Source organism: Phyllobates terribilis, unplaced genomic scaffold, assembly GCF_046119375.1.
Source record: "Phyllobates terribilis strain yellow unplaced genomic scaffold, ASM4611937v1 Scaffold_10__3_contigs__length_209671492, whole genome shotgun sequence".
NCBI lineage: Eukaryota > Metazoa > Chordata > Amphibia > Anura > Dendrobatidae > Phyllobates > Phyllobates terribilis.
The window spans coordinates 143,908,935-143,925,316 of NW_027362770.1; the positions used below are offsets into that span (position 1 = coordinate 143,908,935).

A 16,382-nucleotide genomic window follows, 5' to 3' on the forward strand; every position below is an offset into this window, starting at 1 on the left:
TTATCTTACCTTACTGACACCTACTTGTAAGATCACAGCAGCTTACCTTACTGACACTTACTTGTAAGATCACAGCAGCTTTGCTTTCTGACACCTACTTGTAAAAATCACAGCAACTTACCTTACTGACACCTACTTGTAAGATCACAGCAGCTTACCTTACTGACACCTACTTGTAAGATCACAGCAGCTTACCTTACTGACACCTACTTGTAAGGTCACAGTAGCTTACCTTACTGACACCTACTTGTAAGGACACAGCAGCTTACCTTACTGACACCTACTTGTAAGGTCACAGCAGCTCACCTTATTGACACCTACTTGTAAGGTCACAGCAGCTTACCTTACTGACACCTACTTGTAAGATCACCTGCAGCTTACCTTACTGACACCTACTTGTAAGTTCACAGCTGCTTACCTTACTGACACCCACTTGTAAGATCACCTGCAGCTTACCTTACTGACATCTACTTGTAAGATCACAGCACATTGTATTTTTTCATGTATTCTTGTCTTGTGGTTTCTTACAGCGTAAAGCCATTGAGAGATTCTGCAATGAGGTGAAGCGTCTGTGTCACGCTGAGCGCCGGAAGGACTTTGTGTCTGAGGCCTATCTACTCACCTTAGGAAAGTTCATCAATATGTTTGCTGTGCTGGATGAGCTTAAAAACATGAAGTGCAGTGTGAAGAACGATCATTCTGCGTACAAACGGTGAGAAACCATGAGAACCATGTGTATCAGTTATTGGCCTGTAGATCTGATTGATGAGGCGAGGGGAGACTCACCAATGTGATATCCTTCTAGGCTCATTGCAGTGACCTACTTGCCAAATAGTCAATTGATAACTCGCTGACTATTGATAACCACAGGTTAACAACAAGATTTATATGTGTTACGTCTCAACTGGTGAGGTGGATCCCCCAAGCCCTTTCTTCAGATGAGCAGTTGTTATGCAGCACGGAACGATGACATTGGTGCAGGAGAAAGATCCATAAAGAACAAGGGAAGTAGTGGGTCCAGAATGGCGACTGAAGGAGTAAACATAAATCATAGGATCTGATGAAGCAGAAAATGGAAACAGATGTCTTGTAGTCTACAAGGAAGCAGAGTAGACTCAGTATGAGGATCCGGAGGACCAGTGATCAGTTACATAGGAGATGGACAAAATTGTTGGCACCTTTCCAAAATCCTTCTGGGAAAGAGACCAAGAAAGAGCTTTTTTGTAAAGCACAACATTCTACTGTTTACCAAAAATGGAATGAGGCATACAAAAAAAAACACAGTACCTACAGTCAAATATGGTGGCGGGTCAAAGATGTTTTGGGGTTGTTTTTCTGCCTCTGTTACTGGGTTCCTTGACTGTGTGCAAGGCATCATGAAATCTGAAGATTACCAAAGGATTTTGGGTCGCCATTTAGTTCCCAGTGTCAGAAATCTGGGTTATCATCCTAGGTCATGGGTCTTCAAAGGCATTACAGACCCGCGGTGAGTTAACTAATCGAAGTAGTATAGTTGAGGTTACAGAATTTCAATGCAGAACAGCAGAGTTGACCCAGCAATATAACAGAGCTTAGTTTGTCACAGAGTCCAATGCAAAGCTAGCAACAGAACGGCAGAGTTAATTCAGCGGTACGTCAAAACTGAGTTTCTCCAAGGACAAAGCAAAACTGACCATTGTATTGCGGAGTGCCTAGCGATGTAGCAGAGTTTGGTTTCTCACATGTTTAAGATGGCACTCGCCAGCAGCATAGCAGAGCACCCAGTGATGTAGAAGAGCTTGGTTTGTCACAAGTCTAAGGCAGAACTGACTAACAGTAAGGCAGATGTAGCAGAGATGGGTTTGTCAAGTGATTCTGGAGCGATGAAGAAGTCCAAGTAGGGGCGCGGACACCAACTACCTGAATACTCAGACAGCAAGGCTTGGGAGTATGACGTCAGAGGTAGGCGCCGAAGAACTCGCAGGACAGGGACGTAGTACTATCACTCACTTTATAAAGTGCTAGCGCAACCTCATCTGGAATAAGCAATTCAGTTCTTGGCATTAGTTCATACAAAAGTATTCCCTGGAGCTAGAAAAAGGACAAAGAAGAGCAACAAAGCTGATAAGGGGCATGGAGTTAAAATTAAAAGAATTACATTTATTTAGTCTTGAGAACAGAGTTCTAATGGAGACAGGCTTACCTTGTACAAGTACATAAATGGCCCATACAAAAAGTATGGTCAAAGGCTGTTTCATGTAAATCCCCCTCTGAAGACAAAGGGGTGCTGCCTCCATTCAGAGAACGAAAGGTTCAATCTCCAGAGGACACCAGGCTTCTTTACTATAAGGACTATTAGTCTGTCGATTAGTCTACCTGCGGAGCCGGTCACAGTAGGATCTATCCATGGTTTCAAAAATGGCTTAGATGTTTCTTATAAGAAAAAACATAAATAGTTATGTAAATATGTAAAGTTATTTTCTGAATGTTTAGTCCAGTGGATCTAGAATTGGTATCAGGAAGGAAAGATAAAATCTTATGGGGTGGACCGGATCATACATCGTGGTTGTGCATTTACAGTCATGGCCGAAAGTGTAATTGTTCCAGGAAATGATGTATTTCTCCCAGAAAATTATTGCAATTACACATGTTTTGTTATACACATATTTATTTCCTTTGTGTATATTAGAACAACAACAAAAAAACAGAGAAAAAAAAAGTCAAATTGAACATAATTTCACACAAAACCCCAAAAATGGACAAAATTGTTGGCACCTTCCCAAAATCATTCTGGGAAAGAGTCTTGTGGACAGATGAGACCAAGATAGAGCTTTTTGGTAAAGCTCATCATTCTATTGTTTACTGAAAACGGAATGAGGCCTACAAAGAAAAGAACACAGTACCTATAGTCAAATATGGTGGAGGTTCAAAGATGTTTTGGGTTTGTTTTGCTGCCTCTGGCACTGGGTGCCTTGACTGTGTGCAAGCCATGATGAAATCTCAGGATTTTGGGTCACAATGTAGTGCCCAGTGTCAGAAAGCTGGGTTTTTCGTCCTAGGTCATGGGCCTTCCAGCAGGACAATGGATGGAAACAAAGAGCTGGAGAGTTCTGAAGTGGCCAGCAATGAGTCCGGATCTAAATCCCATTGATCACCTGTGTTGGGAGAAGGCGCCTTCAAATATGAGAGACCTGGGGAGCAGTTTGCAAAGGAAGAGTCATCCAAAATTCTAGTTGAGCGATGTAATAAGCTTGTTGATGTTTTTAGGAAGCGATTGATTGCAGTTATTTATTCCAAAGGGTGTGCAACCAAATATTAAATTGAGGGTGTAAACAATTTTGTCCAGCCCATTTTGGGGGTTTTGTGTGAAATTATATACAATTTGTCTTTTTTTTTCCCTTTGTTTTTTTGTGTTGTTCCAATACACACAAATCAAATAAACTTGTGTATAACAAAACATGTAGAATTGCAATAATTTTCTGGGAGGAATACTTCATTTTCTGGAACAATTTCATGGGTGCCAACACTTTCAGCCATGCTGTACCCCTTCTTTCCCGTTGATTGGTTGAACTTGATGGACATTGGTCATCTTTCAAGCTTTCTAACTATACAACAGAAAGAGTCGCCAACAGGGAGAGGATGCAGAACCCAGTGCTGGATGTAGGAGAGGTAAGTAACAATACATAATGTCATCGTGACCTTCTCTGGTCTGTGACCATGAAGCGGACGGACCTCCTTTTAGATGGAGGACTCTTCAGAAATATCTACAGGTTGGATGCCAAAAAGAGAATAAATCTCCTCCTCTTGCTCCTAAACTTTCCACTGGCGCTCAGTATTCGAAAAGAGCAAATTTGGAGACAACTGACCCCAAGGATCATGATGTCCTTCACAGTAAAAAAATGTATATTATATAGTATTACACATATTTGTTTTATTATTATTGTATAGGTGTTTATCCTCATGTTCTTACTCTTTCCTCCTTCTTGGCAGCGCTGCCCAGTTCCTAAGAAAGATGGCTGACCCCCAGTCTATCCAGGAGTCACAGAACCTCTCCATGTTCTTGGCCAACCATAACAGGATCACTCAGGTAGCGTTTAATTATGTATTTTGCTGCTTTTATTTATTATATTTTACAGTGGGGAAAAAAAGTATTTAGTCAGCCACCAATTGTGCAAGTTCTCCCACTTTAAAAGATGAGGTCGGCCTGTAATTGACATCATAGGTAGACCTAAACTATGAGAGACAAAATGAGAAAACAAATTCTGAAAATCACATTGTCTGATTTGGAAAGAAATTTTTTTAAAATTTTGATGGAAAATAATTATTTGGTCAATTACAAACAAGCAAGATTTCTGTCTCTCACAGACCTGTAACTTCTTCTTTAAGAGGCTCCTCTGTCCTCCACTCATTACCTGTAGTACTGGCTCCTCCGTCCTCCACTCATTACCTGTAGTACTGGCACCTGTTTGAACTTGATATCAGTATAAAAGACACCTGTCCGCAACCTCAAACAGTCACACTCCAAACTCCACTATGGTGAAGACCAAAGAGCTGTCGAAGGACACCAGAAACAAAATTGTAGCCCTGCATCAGGCTGGGAAGACTGAATCTGCAATAGGCAAGGAGCTTGGTGTGAAGAAATCAACTGTGGGAGCAATAATTAGAAAATGGAAGACATACAAGACCACTGAAAATCTCCCTCGATCTGGGGCTCCACACAAGATCTCACCTTGTGGGGTCAAAATGATCTCAAGAACGGTGAGCAAAAATCCCAGAACCACACGGGGGGACCTAGTGAATGACCTGCAGAGAGCTGGGACCAACGTTACACAGGCTACCATCAGTAACACACTACGCCGCCAGGGACTCAGATCCTGCAGTGCCAGACGTGTCCCCCTGCTTAAGCCATTACATGTCCGGACCCGTCTGAAGTTTTCTAGAGAGCATTTGGATGATCCAGAAGAGTATTGGGAGAATGTCATATGGTCAGATGAAACCAAAGTTGAACTGTTTGGTAGAAACACAACTCGTCGTGTTTGAAGGAGAAAGAATGCTGAGTTGCATCCAAAGAACACCATACCTACTGTGAAGCATGGGGGTGATGATATCATGCATTGGGACTGTTTCTCTGCCAAGGGACCAGGACGACTGATCCGTACATGAAAGAATGAATGGGGCCATGTATCGTGAGATTTTGAGTGCAAACCTCCTTCCATCAGCAAAGGCATTGAAGATGAAACATGGCTGGGTCTTTCAGCATGACAATGATCCCAAGCACACCGCCAGGGCAGCAAAGGAATGGCTTCGTAAGAAGAATTTCAAGGTCCTGGAGTGGCCTAGCCAGTCTCCAGATCTAAACCCTATAGAAAACCTTTGGAGGGAGTTGAAAGTCCGTGTTGCCCAGCAATAGCCCCAAAACATCACTGCTCTAGAGGAGATCTGCATGGAGGAATGGGCCAACATACCAGCAACAGTGTGTGCCAACCTTGTGAAAACTTACAGAAAACGTTTGACCTTTGTCATTGCCAACAAAGGATATATAACAAAGTATTGAGATGAACTTTTGTAATTGACCAAATACTTATTTTCCACCAAAATTTGAAAAAAAATTCTTTCAAATTCAGACAATGTGATTTTCAGGATTTGTTTTCTCATTTTGTCTCTCATAGTTGAGGTCTACCTATGATGTCAATTACAGGCCTCTCTCATCTTTTTAAGTGGGAGAACAATTGGTGGCTGACTAAATACTTTTTTTCCCCACTGTATATGTGAGTTATTTATTTTTCTCTTTATTATAGGACTTTATATTCTTTAGCTTTTTCCTACCTTCCATGCTTAGTTGTTTTTATCTATCACCCTCAAGAATCATCCAATGCCACCCAAAAATTGCGTCACCGAAAAATGATCAGTTCCCGGGAAAAACTCTGACTGTGCAAAAGCACAAAATTTCAATGCACGAACTTACCAAGGGTTTCCCGACCCAAATAGGTCCGTGCATTGCGGTCCGTATACGGACTGTGAAATACTGCCATCTGAACCGGGGCGTGCTCTGCTGTGTTTGAACTTAGGCTGGGGCTACACAGAAACTTTGGCTCAATCTGCTCAGTTGTGAGCTCCTGGAAGCTTACATTCATTCAGGCTCTCAGCTGTCCAGTGTTAGCCACTCCCCGCTCCTATATATACTGGGTTTGGCAGGCTATCATTGCCAGAGCTAGCTTATGCTGCATGGTTCTAGGAGTGTGGTGGAAAGTGGATATTTGAGAAGGCGTTTGGGGGATTTCAGCCCTAGTCTGTTGTGTGGTTTAAGTTGCGTGTTAATCCTATTCTTCTCCTATTCTGGTTTGTTCCCCATACTCCACTTACCGGTGTTAACCTCTGTTTTTTGTGTAGATATACGGTATCTGTATGATTGGTATTTTCCTTTAGCCCTGTTTGTATTACCTTGTTAGTCTGGTTGGTGTACTGCTATACACTACTGCTCCCCTCTTCCCTGGGTGGGGGAAGGGAACAGACTGAGGGCGAATTGAGGAGCTCAGACAAGGTATGTGGCCCTGGCGTCTTCACCTTCAGAAGTAATCCGGGGAACAGGGCCAGCTAGGGGGCCCCTAGCACTATGGAAAGGGTAGGTCCCGGAATACCTGACAACAGAGTTGTGACACCATCATCCTTTTAAAAAATAAGTTCTGCAGCATCTAGGATATTAAGAAGCTCTGCAGCAGCTGGGATGCAGTATGATATAATTCACTTTTCAGCTACTGAAGAACCTCTTTTTTGTTGGATGGAGGGGCTGGTGTCAGTGTTTCTAGGTCTTCCACTTTTCAGTGACAGCTGATACGAGTGTCCACCAGAGTAGATGAGCAGCGTCTACATAATGTATAATCATCCTCATGTCAAAAGGTGATGTTCCAATATTATACGCAAATATTTCTAGATGTGTCGACGTGCCAGTCCGAAATATACCGGTCTTATGTTGTCCTGTCTTTTCAGTGCCTGCATCAGCAACTGGAGGTGATTCCTGGTTATGAAGAGCTTCTGGCCGACATAGTCAACATCTGCGTGGATTACTACGAGAACAAAATGTACCTGACACCGAGCGAGAAGCACATGCTGTTGAAGGTGAGCAGCTCTCCCCCGGGCAATATTTATTGCAATATAGATTAGATTTCCATTGTTGCTGACGGATGAAAAATGCACTCCGAAATTGGAAAAATCGGAGGCTCATCCGAAGACAAGGCTGCACTTTTTTGATTATCCCTTTAACCCCTTAAAGAGAACCTTAAATACTATTAAAAAAAATAGCGTAAATAGCGTAAATAGCGTTACACTTCTGCCCGGACTCCTTACTGAAAGTGTGGATACTGGGAGAAAATTAAGTTATTTTCTCCCAGGAGCCGCCTGCTTTCAGTCACGGGGGCGTACACTGAGCGGCTACAGTCATTATACTGTGATCTGCGGCTGTAAGCACGCCCTGGGACTTTGATTGACAGCTCACTCTGCACCACAAACTGTCAATCAGAGTGCTGGGGCGTGCTTACAGCCGCAGATCACAGTATAGTAACAGTACCCGCTCAGTGTACGCCCCCGTGACTGAGAGCCAGCCGCTCCTGGGAGAAAATAACTTAATTTTTTCCCACTAGCCGTCTTTTCAGTAAGGAGTCCGGGCAGAAGGGTAACGCTATTTAACGCTAGAGATAAAAGTCACTGCAAGAATTGCACCACCTAATTGCCGCTGTCAGAGATTGACAACGGCATGTAAGCGGTCAAACAGGAGTGATCGGAGCTAGCTCTGATCTCTGCTGTTAGAGATAGGTCCTGGCTGTATAACGCAGCTGGCACCTGCCCTGTATGAAGCTCCTGAGCTTGCTCCATATCCCCCGTACCCACTTCATGACGTAATAGTGTCCCATGGAGCAGGAAGGGGCTTATGTAAGGTAATGTACATACATGGCGGGGAAAAAATATATAAATAATATCTATAAAAAAATCCTTTATGTCTTAATGACTTGCACTGTCTCATACAGGTGATGGGGTTTGGACTGTACCTGATGGACGGAAACGTCAGTAACATCTACAAGCTGGACGCTAAGAAGAGGATAAACCTGAGTAAAATTGACAAATTCTTTAAGGTGATGAGTGCAGGTCATTACAGGGCGCCATATAGGTTGACAAGTCTTGATTAGTAAAGTCTTTGGAGCTCGGACCCCAGAATAGTTATTTTTGGGACACAAACGACTTTTTGAAGCTTATCCCCAAGCTTTGGCAAGCAATTATCAGGACAGATAAGTTATGCATAACAATCATCTCATTTTATTTCCTCTGATCTCTTTAGTATTCCGCTTTTTGTTTTTCTTAAATCCGCCATACGGTTCCTGAGATATGGGTCTTTTTATTTAGGGATCATTTTTACGGTCTTTACAAAGGAGGTGTGGCTCACAGGGCAGCCAAAAAGACACGCCCCCAGAGAATCCTGTGAGCCACACCCTCTTTATAAAGTCTATAAAAATTAGCACTAAAGAAAAATGCCCGTATCTCTGGATCTATAGGGCTGATTTTAAAAAAACAAACAACGTAATACTCAGGGGAGCTACAGGAAAAAAACAAGTGGAAAATATGGACACTTTTGACTTGATGAAAAGTCCCCTTTAAGTAAGGAAATAGAGGAAGGGCTCAGTACAGATCTGTTTCATGAACCCCATCCCACCATACCTGTGCTCGGTGGTCTCATAGAGATTCCCCCATCTTTTTATTCAGTCTATATGTTTGTTTTCTCTTGCAGCAGTTGCAGGTGGTCCCGCTATTTGGAGACATGCAGATAGAGCTGGCCAGATACATTAAGACCAGTGCTCACTATGAGGAGAACAAGTCAAAGTGAGTGCATGCCGTAATGTCTCTTGGCTCTCGGGAGGACCGGACGAGAGCGGTTGTTGGACGACTTGCTGATTCCTAGATTCTTGGAAAGGAAAGAATTAACGACGGAACTAAGCAGCTTGTGGTTGTGAAATGCTTTCATTGTCTTCCTGCTTTTACTGCCAAGAGCTGCTTACTGCTGACGCGCGTCAGGGCAGTGTTAATACGGCTCCGGGGTATTTTAGTATCAGTGCCCCGAGTCCTGGTACTTCTCTGGGCATATTTGGCAGACTTGGGTTCCCAATGTTTTCTGGATATGCTCAGTAAGACCCGGGTATGGGAGCATTTACGTGCTAAAATAACCAGGAGCTGTATACGGTATATAGATTTTTAGGAAATTACTTATATCCTTCAATGATATCCTTTTTTTTGTTTCTGGCTTACAAAAGTTTAGTAAAGAAAAAAAAGTGTGTGGCCCTTTAAAATAACAACTTTGGAGTATCCTTTCTTAAGAGCTTTGCATTGTGTCGTCCCTCTGTTACTCCTCCTGGAAATGTATCAGAACGTTCTTTCTAGAAGCGTACGGCTGCCAAAATCTCCAAGAAGAGTGAAAGGATTGTGCAATTAAATTCTAACTTCCCCCTATCTTTATGTTCCCCGACGTCAGGGAGTAGTCGGGAGACCCCCATACACATTAGGTGTTCGCCTGATCCCACCAAAATCATGGGTTGGTGTAGATTTTTTATTTAAAGGGGATTTCCAGTTTCAGAAAATCCCTATAGTTTGCATTACACACCCTCCCCAGGTCCGGCGCTAAGTTTCCTCCACCTGCTCCCGGTCTCTGTTATTGCCTGCGGCCAATCAGTAGCCTCAGCTGCTCTGTCGACTGCATGGCGCTGCTGAGCTCACTGATTGTCTGCAGCGCTGTTGACTTGACATCAGTACTGAAAACAATATCAGACATCGGGAGCATTGTCGGACCCAGGGAGGGTGAGTAAAGGATAATTTATTTTGAAAAAATTACTTTTACATAGCCGGGGAACGGGTTTTCCTAAACTGAAAAAAACCTTTAATGTGTATGGTGCTGACAACGTAAAGCTGTGTATGGGGACTATCCTACATTCACTTTTCCATTAAGTCTTCTATTTCCAGGAGGAATAACAGAGGACCGGCACAATGCAGAGTTCTAAGAAAAAATTCTCCTAGACATTTACGAAAACTTGGAAAAAATCAGGGGGAAAAAGTTACATGTGCGTGTCTTTACACACTCTGACACTGTCCAATCAGTGCTGATTGTGTAGTGACACGCCCCCTTTGAGAGAAAGAAGGGTGACACCTAGTTGTCAATTTATTTACGAATTTCCAGGAAGAGTAACTGAGTAACACAAAAGAGAATTATGATCAAGAGTGAGCCCGGCTTCATCTATTATCTGTAATACGTCCTACATCCTGCAGTAGAAATGTTTTACAGTGGTGGCCAAAAGTATTGGCACCCCTGAAATTCTGTCAGATAACTCAGTTTCTTCCTGAAAATGATTGCAATCACAAATTCTTTGGCCTTATTATCTTCATTTAATTTGTCTTCAATGAAAAAACAAAAAAAGAATTGTCCTAAAGCCAAATTGGATATAATTCCACACCAAACCTAAAAAAGGGGGTGGACGAAAGTATTGGCACTGTTTGAAAAATCATGTGATGCTTCTCTAATTCGTGTAATTAACAGCACCTGTAACTTACCTGTGGCACCTAACAGGTGTTGGCAATAACTAAATCACACTTGCAGCTAGTTAACATGGATTAAAGTTGACTCAACCTCTGTCCTGTGTCCTTGTGTGAACCACATTGAGCATGGAGAAAAGAAAGAAGACCAAAGAACTGTCTGAGGACTTGAGAAACCAAATTGTGAGGAAGCATGAGTAATCTCAAGGCTACAAGTCCATCTCCAAAGACCTGAATGTTCCTGTGTCTTCCGTGCGCAGTGTCATCAAGAAGTTTAAAGCCCATGGCACTGTGGCTAACCTCCCTAGATGTGGACGGAAAAGAAAAATTGATGAGAGATTTCAACGCAAGATTGTGCGGATGGTGGATAAAGAACCTCGACTAACATCCAAACAAGTTCAAGCTGCCCTGCAGTCCGAGGGTACAACAGTGTCAACCTGTACTATCCGTCGACGTCTGAATGAAAAGGGACTGTATGGTAGGATACCCAGGAAGACCCTACTTCTTACCCCGAGACATAAAAAAGCCAGGCTGGAGTTTGCCAAAACTTACCTGAGAAAGCCTAAAACATTTTGGAAGATTGTTCTGTGGTCAGATGAGACAAAAGTAGAGCTTTTTGGGAAAAAGCATCAACATAGAGTGTACAGGGAAAAAAAAGAGGCATTGAAAGAAAAGAACACGGTCCCTACAGTCAAACATGGCGGAGGTTCCCTGATGTTTTGGGGTTGCTTTGCTGCCTCTGGCACTGGACTGCTTGACCGTGTGCATGGCATTATGAAGTCTGAAGACTACCAACTAATTTTGCAGCATAATGTAGGGCCCAGTGTGAGAAAGCTGGGTCTCCCCCAGAGGTCATGGGTCTTCCAGCAGGACAATGACCCAAAACACACTTCCAAAAGCACTATAAAATGGTTTGAGAGAAAGCACTGGAGACTTCTAAGGTGGCCAGCAATGAGTCCAGACCTGAATCCCATAGAACACCTGTGGAGAGATCTCAAAATGGCAGTTTGGAGAAGGCACCCTTCAAATATCAGAGACCTGGAGCAGTTTGCCAAAGAAGAATGGTCTACAATTCCAGCAGAGCATTGTAAGAAACTCATTGATGGTTACCGGAAGCGGTTGTTCACAGTTATTTTGGCTAAAGGTTGTGCAACCAAGTATTAGGCTGAGGGTGCCAATACTTTTGTCTGGCCCATTTTTGGAGTTTTGTGTGAAATGATCAATGATTTGATTTTTGCTTCATTCTCTTTTGTGTTTTTTCCTTGCAAGCAAATTAAATGAAGATAATAATACCAAAGAATTTGTGATTGCAATCATTTTCAGGAAGAAACTGAGTATTATCTGACAGAATTGCAGGGGTGCCAATACTTTTGGCCACCACTGTATAGAGGGACATCCTGGCCGTGTAAGTGTTGTGTCCTCAGGGGTTCCCTGTGTATTGTAGTCCGCCGTCACCATCAGGGTAGCACCCACCTAACCAGTGCTCCCAGTCTCTCTCCACTCGCCCCTCTGAGGCCCTCCGCAGGCTTTAAGCAGCTGTTTCCTGCCCAGGTGGACGTGTACACAGAGCAGCATCAGCCCGCAGTACAATATATGTGAGCAGATGGTACAGATACGAGACGACCACATCCGCTTCATCTCCGAGCTGGCACGCTACAGCAACAGTGAGGTAAGGAGGGAGAGATAGATAGATAGATAGATGATAGATAGATAGATAGATGGATAATAGATAGATAGATAATATACAATAGATAGATGATATATCGATAATAGATAATAAATAGATAGATAATAGATAGATGATATATAATAGATAGATGATATATCGATAATAGATAGATAATAAATAGATAGATAATAGATAGATAATAAATAGATAGATAATAGATAGATAATATATAATAGATAGATGATATATCGATAATAGATAGATAATAGATAGATAGATATCCTGCTGATATATCCTCATATTATAAACTTGCACCCTTTAGTGCCTTTCATGTGGAGTTTATTGTTGAGCTTTTAAGGCTTGTTTAACCTAATAAGTAAATAAATGAATGAATGAAAAAAAAATACGTGGGGTCCCCCCTATTTTATGAAACCAGCAAAGGTAAAGCCGACAGCTGTGAGCTGATATTATCATTCTGGGAAGGTCCATGGTTATTGGGCCCTTCCTAGACTAAAAGTACCAGCCCGCAGCCGGCTCAGAAGTGGTGCATCACATTAGATAGATACTGTAGATAGATAGATAATAGATAGATGATAGATAGATAGATAGTGTAAGGCGGCGGTGTTCACACCGTGCAGTAACTGAGGCAGTGACCCAAGCAAGTCCAACATAAACAGCTTTTATTTCAGCAACTCACGGGTTAACAGAAAGTCCTCCAGTTCGCAGCCGGGTTACCAGAAAGTCCATACACAATGGTTGCCGGGGACAACGGCCGTGCAGGCCCGCTCAGAGCCTGACAAGTGCAGAGCCTTCCCAGGCGGTGGTTCAGCCACACTCAGTCCTGCTGAGTTTTCCTGCTGTGCTCTTAGCAGGTTGCAACATAGAACAACACTAATAGTTAGTGCAGGAGTTTTAAAGGACCTGTGGCAAGAGCTACTGGAAAACCCGGGTTGGAGGGAGGAGGCCGCCCCACTGCCTCCTGTGACCTCCTCCAAGAAATGAAGGACCTGCCGGGGTTTACTTAATCTGCCTTAGCCAGGTATCCTGACCAGGTCAATGCTCACCTTCATTCCTGCATTGCAGCCGCAGCTGTGTGTGTGACTGCAATGCACTCCAATGGATTTAAGAGGTCTCTGTACACATTCTGGGGGATATATAACGTCCCTCGTATACGATCCCGGTCACTGCCTCACATATCCCCCCCCCTCTGTTCAAACTTGTGGGGTTGAACATTTGCCGCCATACAGGGTGCCCGGGACAGGGCATCCGCGTTTGCTTGCAACTTCCCAGGGCGATGTTCTACAGAGAAACTGAAATTTTGCAGTGACAGGAACCACCTGGTGACTCGCGCATTCCTCTCCTTGGCATTCCTCATCCATACCAAGGGTGAGTGGTCCGTCACCAAGCGGAACTGACGCCCGAGTAAATAATAACGTAGCGATTCCAAGGCCCACTTAATAGCCAAACACTCCTTCTCTACCATGCTATAGTTTTTCTCTGCCGGGACAAGTTTTCTACTCAAGTAGGTGACCGGGTGCTCTTCACCATTCACTTTCTGTGACAATACCGCCCCTAGGCCTACCTCTGAGGCATCTGTCTGTACAATGAAGGTTTCCTTGAAGTTGGGGCTGATGAGGACCGGCTGTCCACACAGGGCCAATTTCATGGACTGAAAAGCTTCTTCTGCCTGAGGGTTCCACCGAACCATTACCGATTTTTTTCCCTTCAAGAGATCGGTCAGGGCCGCCGTTCGCCCAGCAAAATTAGGTATAAACCGGCGGTAATACCCAAGGATGCCAAGGAACGCCCTCACCTGTTTTGTACTTGACGGTTTAGGCCAGTTTTTTTATAGCCTCAACTTTATTGATTTGGGGCTTGATAGCTCCTCGGCCAATCACATACCCCAAATATTGGGCTTCCTCTAGCCCTATCGCACATTTTTTGGGGTTTGCCGTTAACCCTGCGGCTCTGAGAGAATCCAGCACTGCCTGTACCTGTGATAGGTGCGTATGCCAGTTAGTGCTAAAGATGATAATATCATCTAGATACGCGGACGCGTACTCCTGATGAGGCTTGAGCACTATGTCCATCAACCTCTGAAATGTAGCCGGGGCCCCATGTAACCCAAAAGGTAAGACCACATAGTGGTATAGACCCTCTGGAGTTACGAAGGCGGTCTTTTCCTTCGCCGATTCCATGAGAGGTACCTGCCAGTAACCCTTGGTGAGATCGAGCGTGGTAAAGTACTGGGCCTGCCCCAGTCTCTCAATCAGCTCGTCCACCCGGGGCATTGGATAAAGGTCGAACTTTGACACTTCATTCAATTTCCGGAAATCGTTACAGAAGCGTAATGATCCGTCTGGTTTTGGAATCAGTACGATGGGGCTAGCCCACTCACTCCGTGATTCCTCTATGACGCCTAACTGAAGCATTTGTTTTACCTCAGCCATGATGGCTTGCCTCCGGGCCTCGGGTTCCCGGTACGGTCTTATTCGTACCCGTACCCCAGGTTCGGTGACAATGTCATGTTGGATAACCGTAGTCCTACCTGGTAGCTCTGAGAACACGTCGGTATTGTGCTGCAACAGCGAGCGAGCCTCCCGTCGCTGCTGTTTAGTGAGGGCATCACTTATCCTGACCTCCCCCTCGGAGGCTTCCCTGGCTGAAGGTGGAGAATTCTCTGGTGATATGCCCGGGGTGACGTCTGTAACTAAACACTCTCGATCTTTCCAAGGCTTTAGCAGGTTTACATGGTAAAGCTGCTCAGGTTTCCTCCTTCCGGGCTGATACACCCGGTAATTTACCTCCCCCACTTTTTCTCGAATCTCATATGGTCCTTGCCACTTGGCCATGAACTTACTCTCGGCTGTGGGTACCAGTACTAACACTCGATGACCCTTGTTAAAAGTTCTGACTCTGGCTCTTTTATTATATGTGCGCCTCTGAGCTGCCTGGGCATCTAACAGATGCTCTTTCACGATGGGCATGACCGCCGCGATCCGGTCCTGCATACTAGCCACGTGTTCAATTATACTCCTATGCGGAGTTGGCTCTTATTCCCATGTCTCTTTGGCTACGTCCAACAGACCCCTAGGGTGTCTGCCGTACAATAACTCAAAGGGAGAACCCTGTGGAAGCCTGGGGTACCTCACGGACGGCGAACATCAAATAGGGTAACAACATGTCCCAATCCCTTCCATCCTTAGAAACCACCCTTTTTAACATGGACTTGAGGGTTTTATTGAACCGTTCAACTAGCCCGTCGGATTGAGGGTGGTACACCGAGGTGCGCAATTGTTTAATTTTTAGCAATTTGCATAGTTCCTTTGTCACTTTGGACATAAAGGGGGTCCCCTGATCCATCAGGATCTCCTTGGGTAGTCCAAGGCGACAGAACATGGCAAACAGCTCCCGTGCAATCAGTTTTGCCGAGGTGTGGCGTAGTGGTATAGCTTCCGGGTACCGAGTGGCATAGTCGACGACTACCAGTATATGTTGGTGTCCACGGGCGGATTTTACAATGGGTCCAACCAAGTCCATTGCAATTCGTTCAAAAGGTACCTCTATCACCGGCAGGGGTACCAATGAGCTACGGAAACTTGCAGTGGGTGTGGTCAACGGACATTCGGGGCAGGATTCGCAGTACCTTTTGACCTCCGCGTAAACCCCAGGCCAAAAGAACCGCTGCAAGATACGTTCTAGCGTCTTTTTTACCCCTAAGTGTCCACCCAGCAGGTGTGAGTGTGCCATCTCGAGAATCGCCCGACGGTACGACTGAGGTGCCACTAACTGATCCACAACCTCGTCCCTGATCTTATCTATCCTATAGAGCAACTCACTGTTGATTACCATGCGTGGAAATACAGTATCGGCACCGGGCTGTTGAGCTACGCCATTTACCTCTAACACCCTTTCCCGCGCCTGAGCCAGGGTGGGATCCTGTAGCTGAGCCGTCCCAAACGTGGCCCGGGACACATCCAGCTCGGGGATCGATGGGATCTCCTCGACCTCTCCTGCCAGCACCTCTAAGGGAAACCTATCGGGGTCACACTCTGTCTCTAGGTTGGACACCCCTACGGCAGGTTCCCCTGGCTCCGGTTCGTCGGGTACAACGCCTGTAATACATTTTACCGGGGGAGAGTGGATTTTGTTTTTCCACAGAGTCCAG

General features: G+C 44.5%; 1 protein-coding gene across 2 annotated transcripts in view; it reads left to right on the forward strand.

The window, feature by feature from the left end:
- The window catches only part of CYFIP2 (cytoplasmic FMR1 interacting protein 2), a 71,721-nt gene that overhangs the window by 29,462 nt on the left and 25,877 nt on the right, over window positions 1–16,382 (forward strand). For both annotated transcript variants that reach the window (XM_073649872.1, XM_073649873.1), the window contains exons 7-12: window positions 531–712; window positions 3,970–4,066; window positions 6,967–7,095; window positions 8,001–8,105; window positions 8,756–8,847; window positions 12,097–12,214. In XM_073649872.1, coding sequence (XP_073505973.1) covers window positions 531–712; window positions 3,970–4,066; window positions 6,967–7,095; window positions 8,001–8,105; window positions 8,756–8,847; window positions 12,097–12,214 — 723 coding nt within the window. The remainder of the gene's footprint in view (window positions 1–530; window positions 713–3,969; window positions 4,067–6,966; window positions 7,096–8,000; window positions 8,106–8,755; window positions 8,848–12,096; window positions 12,215–16,382) is intronic.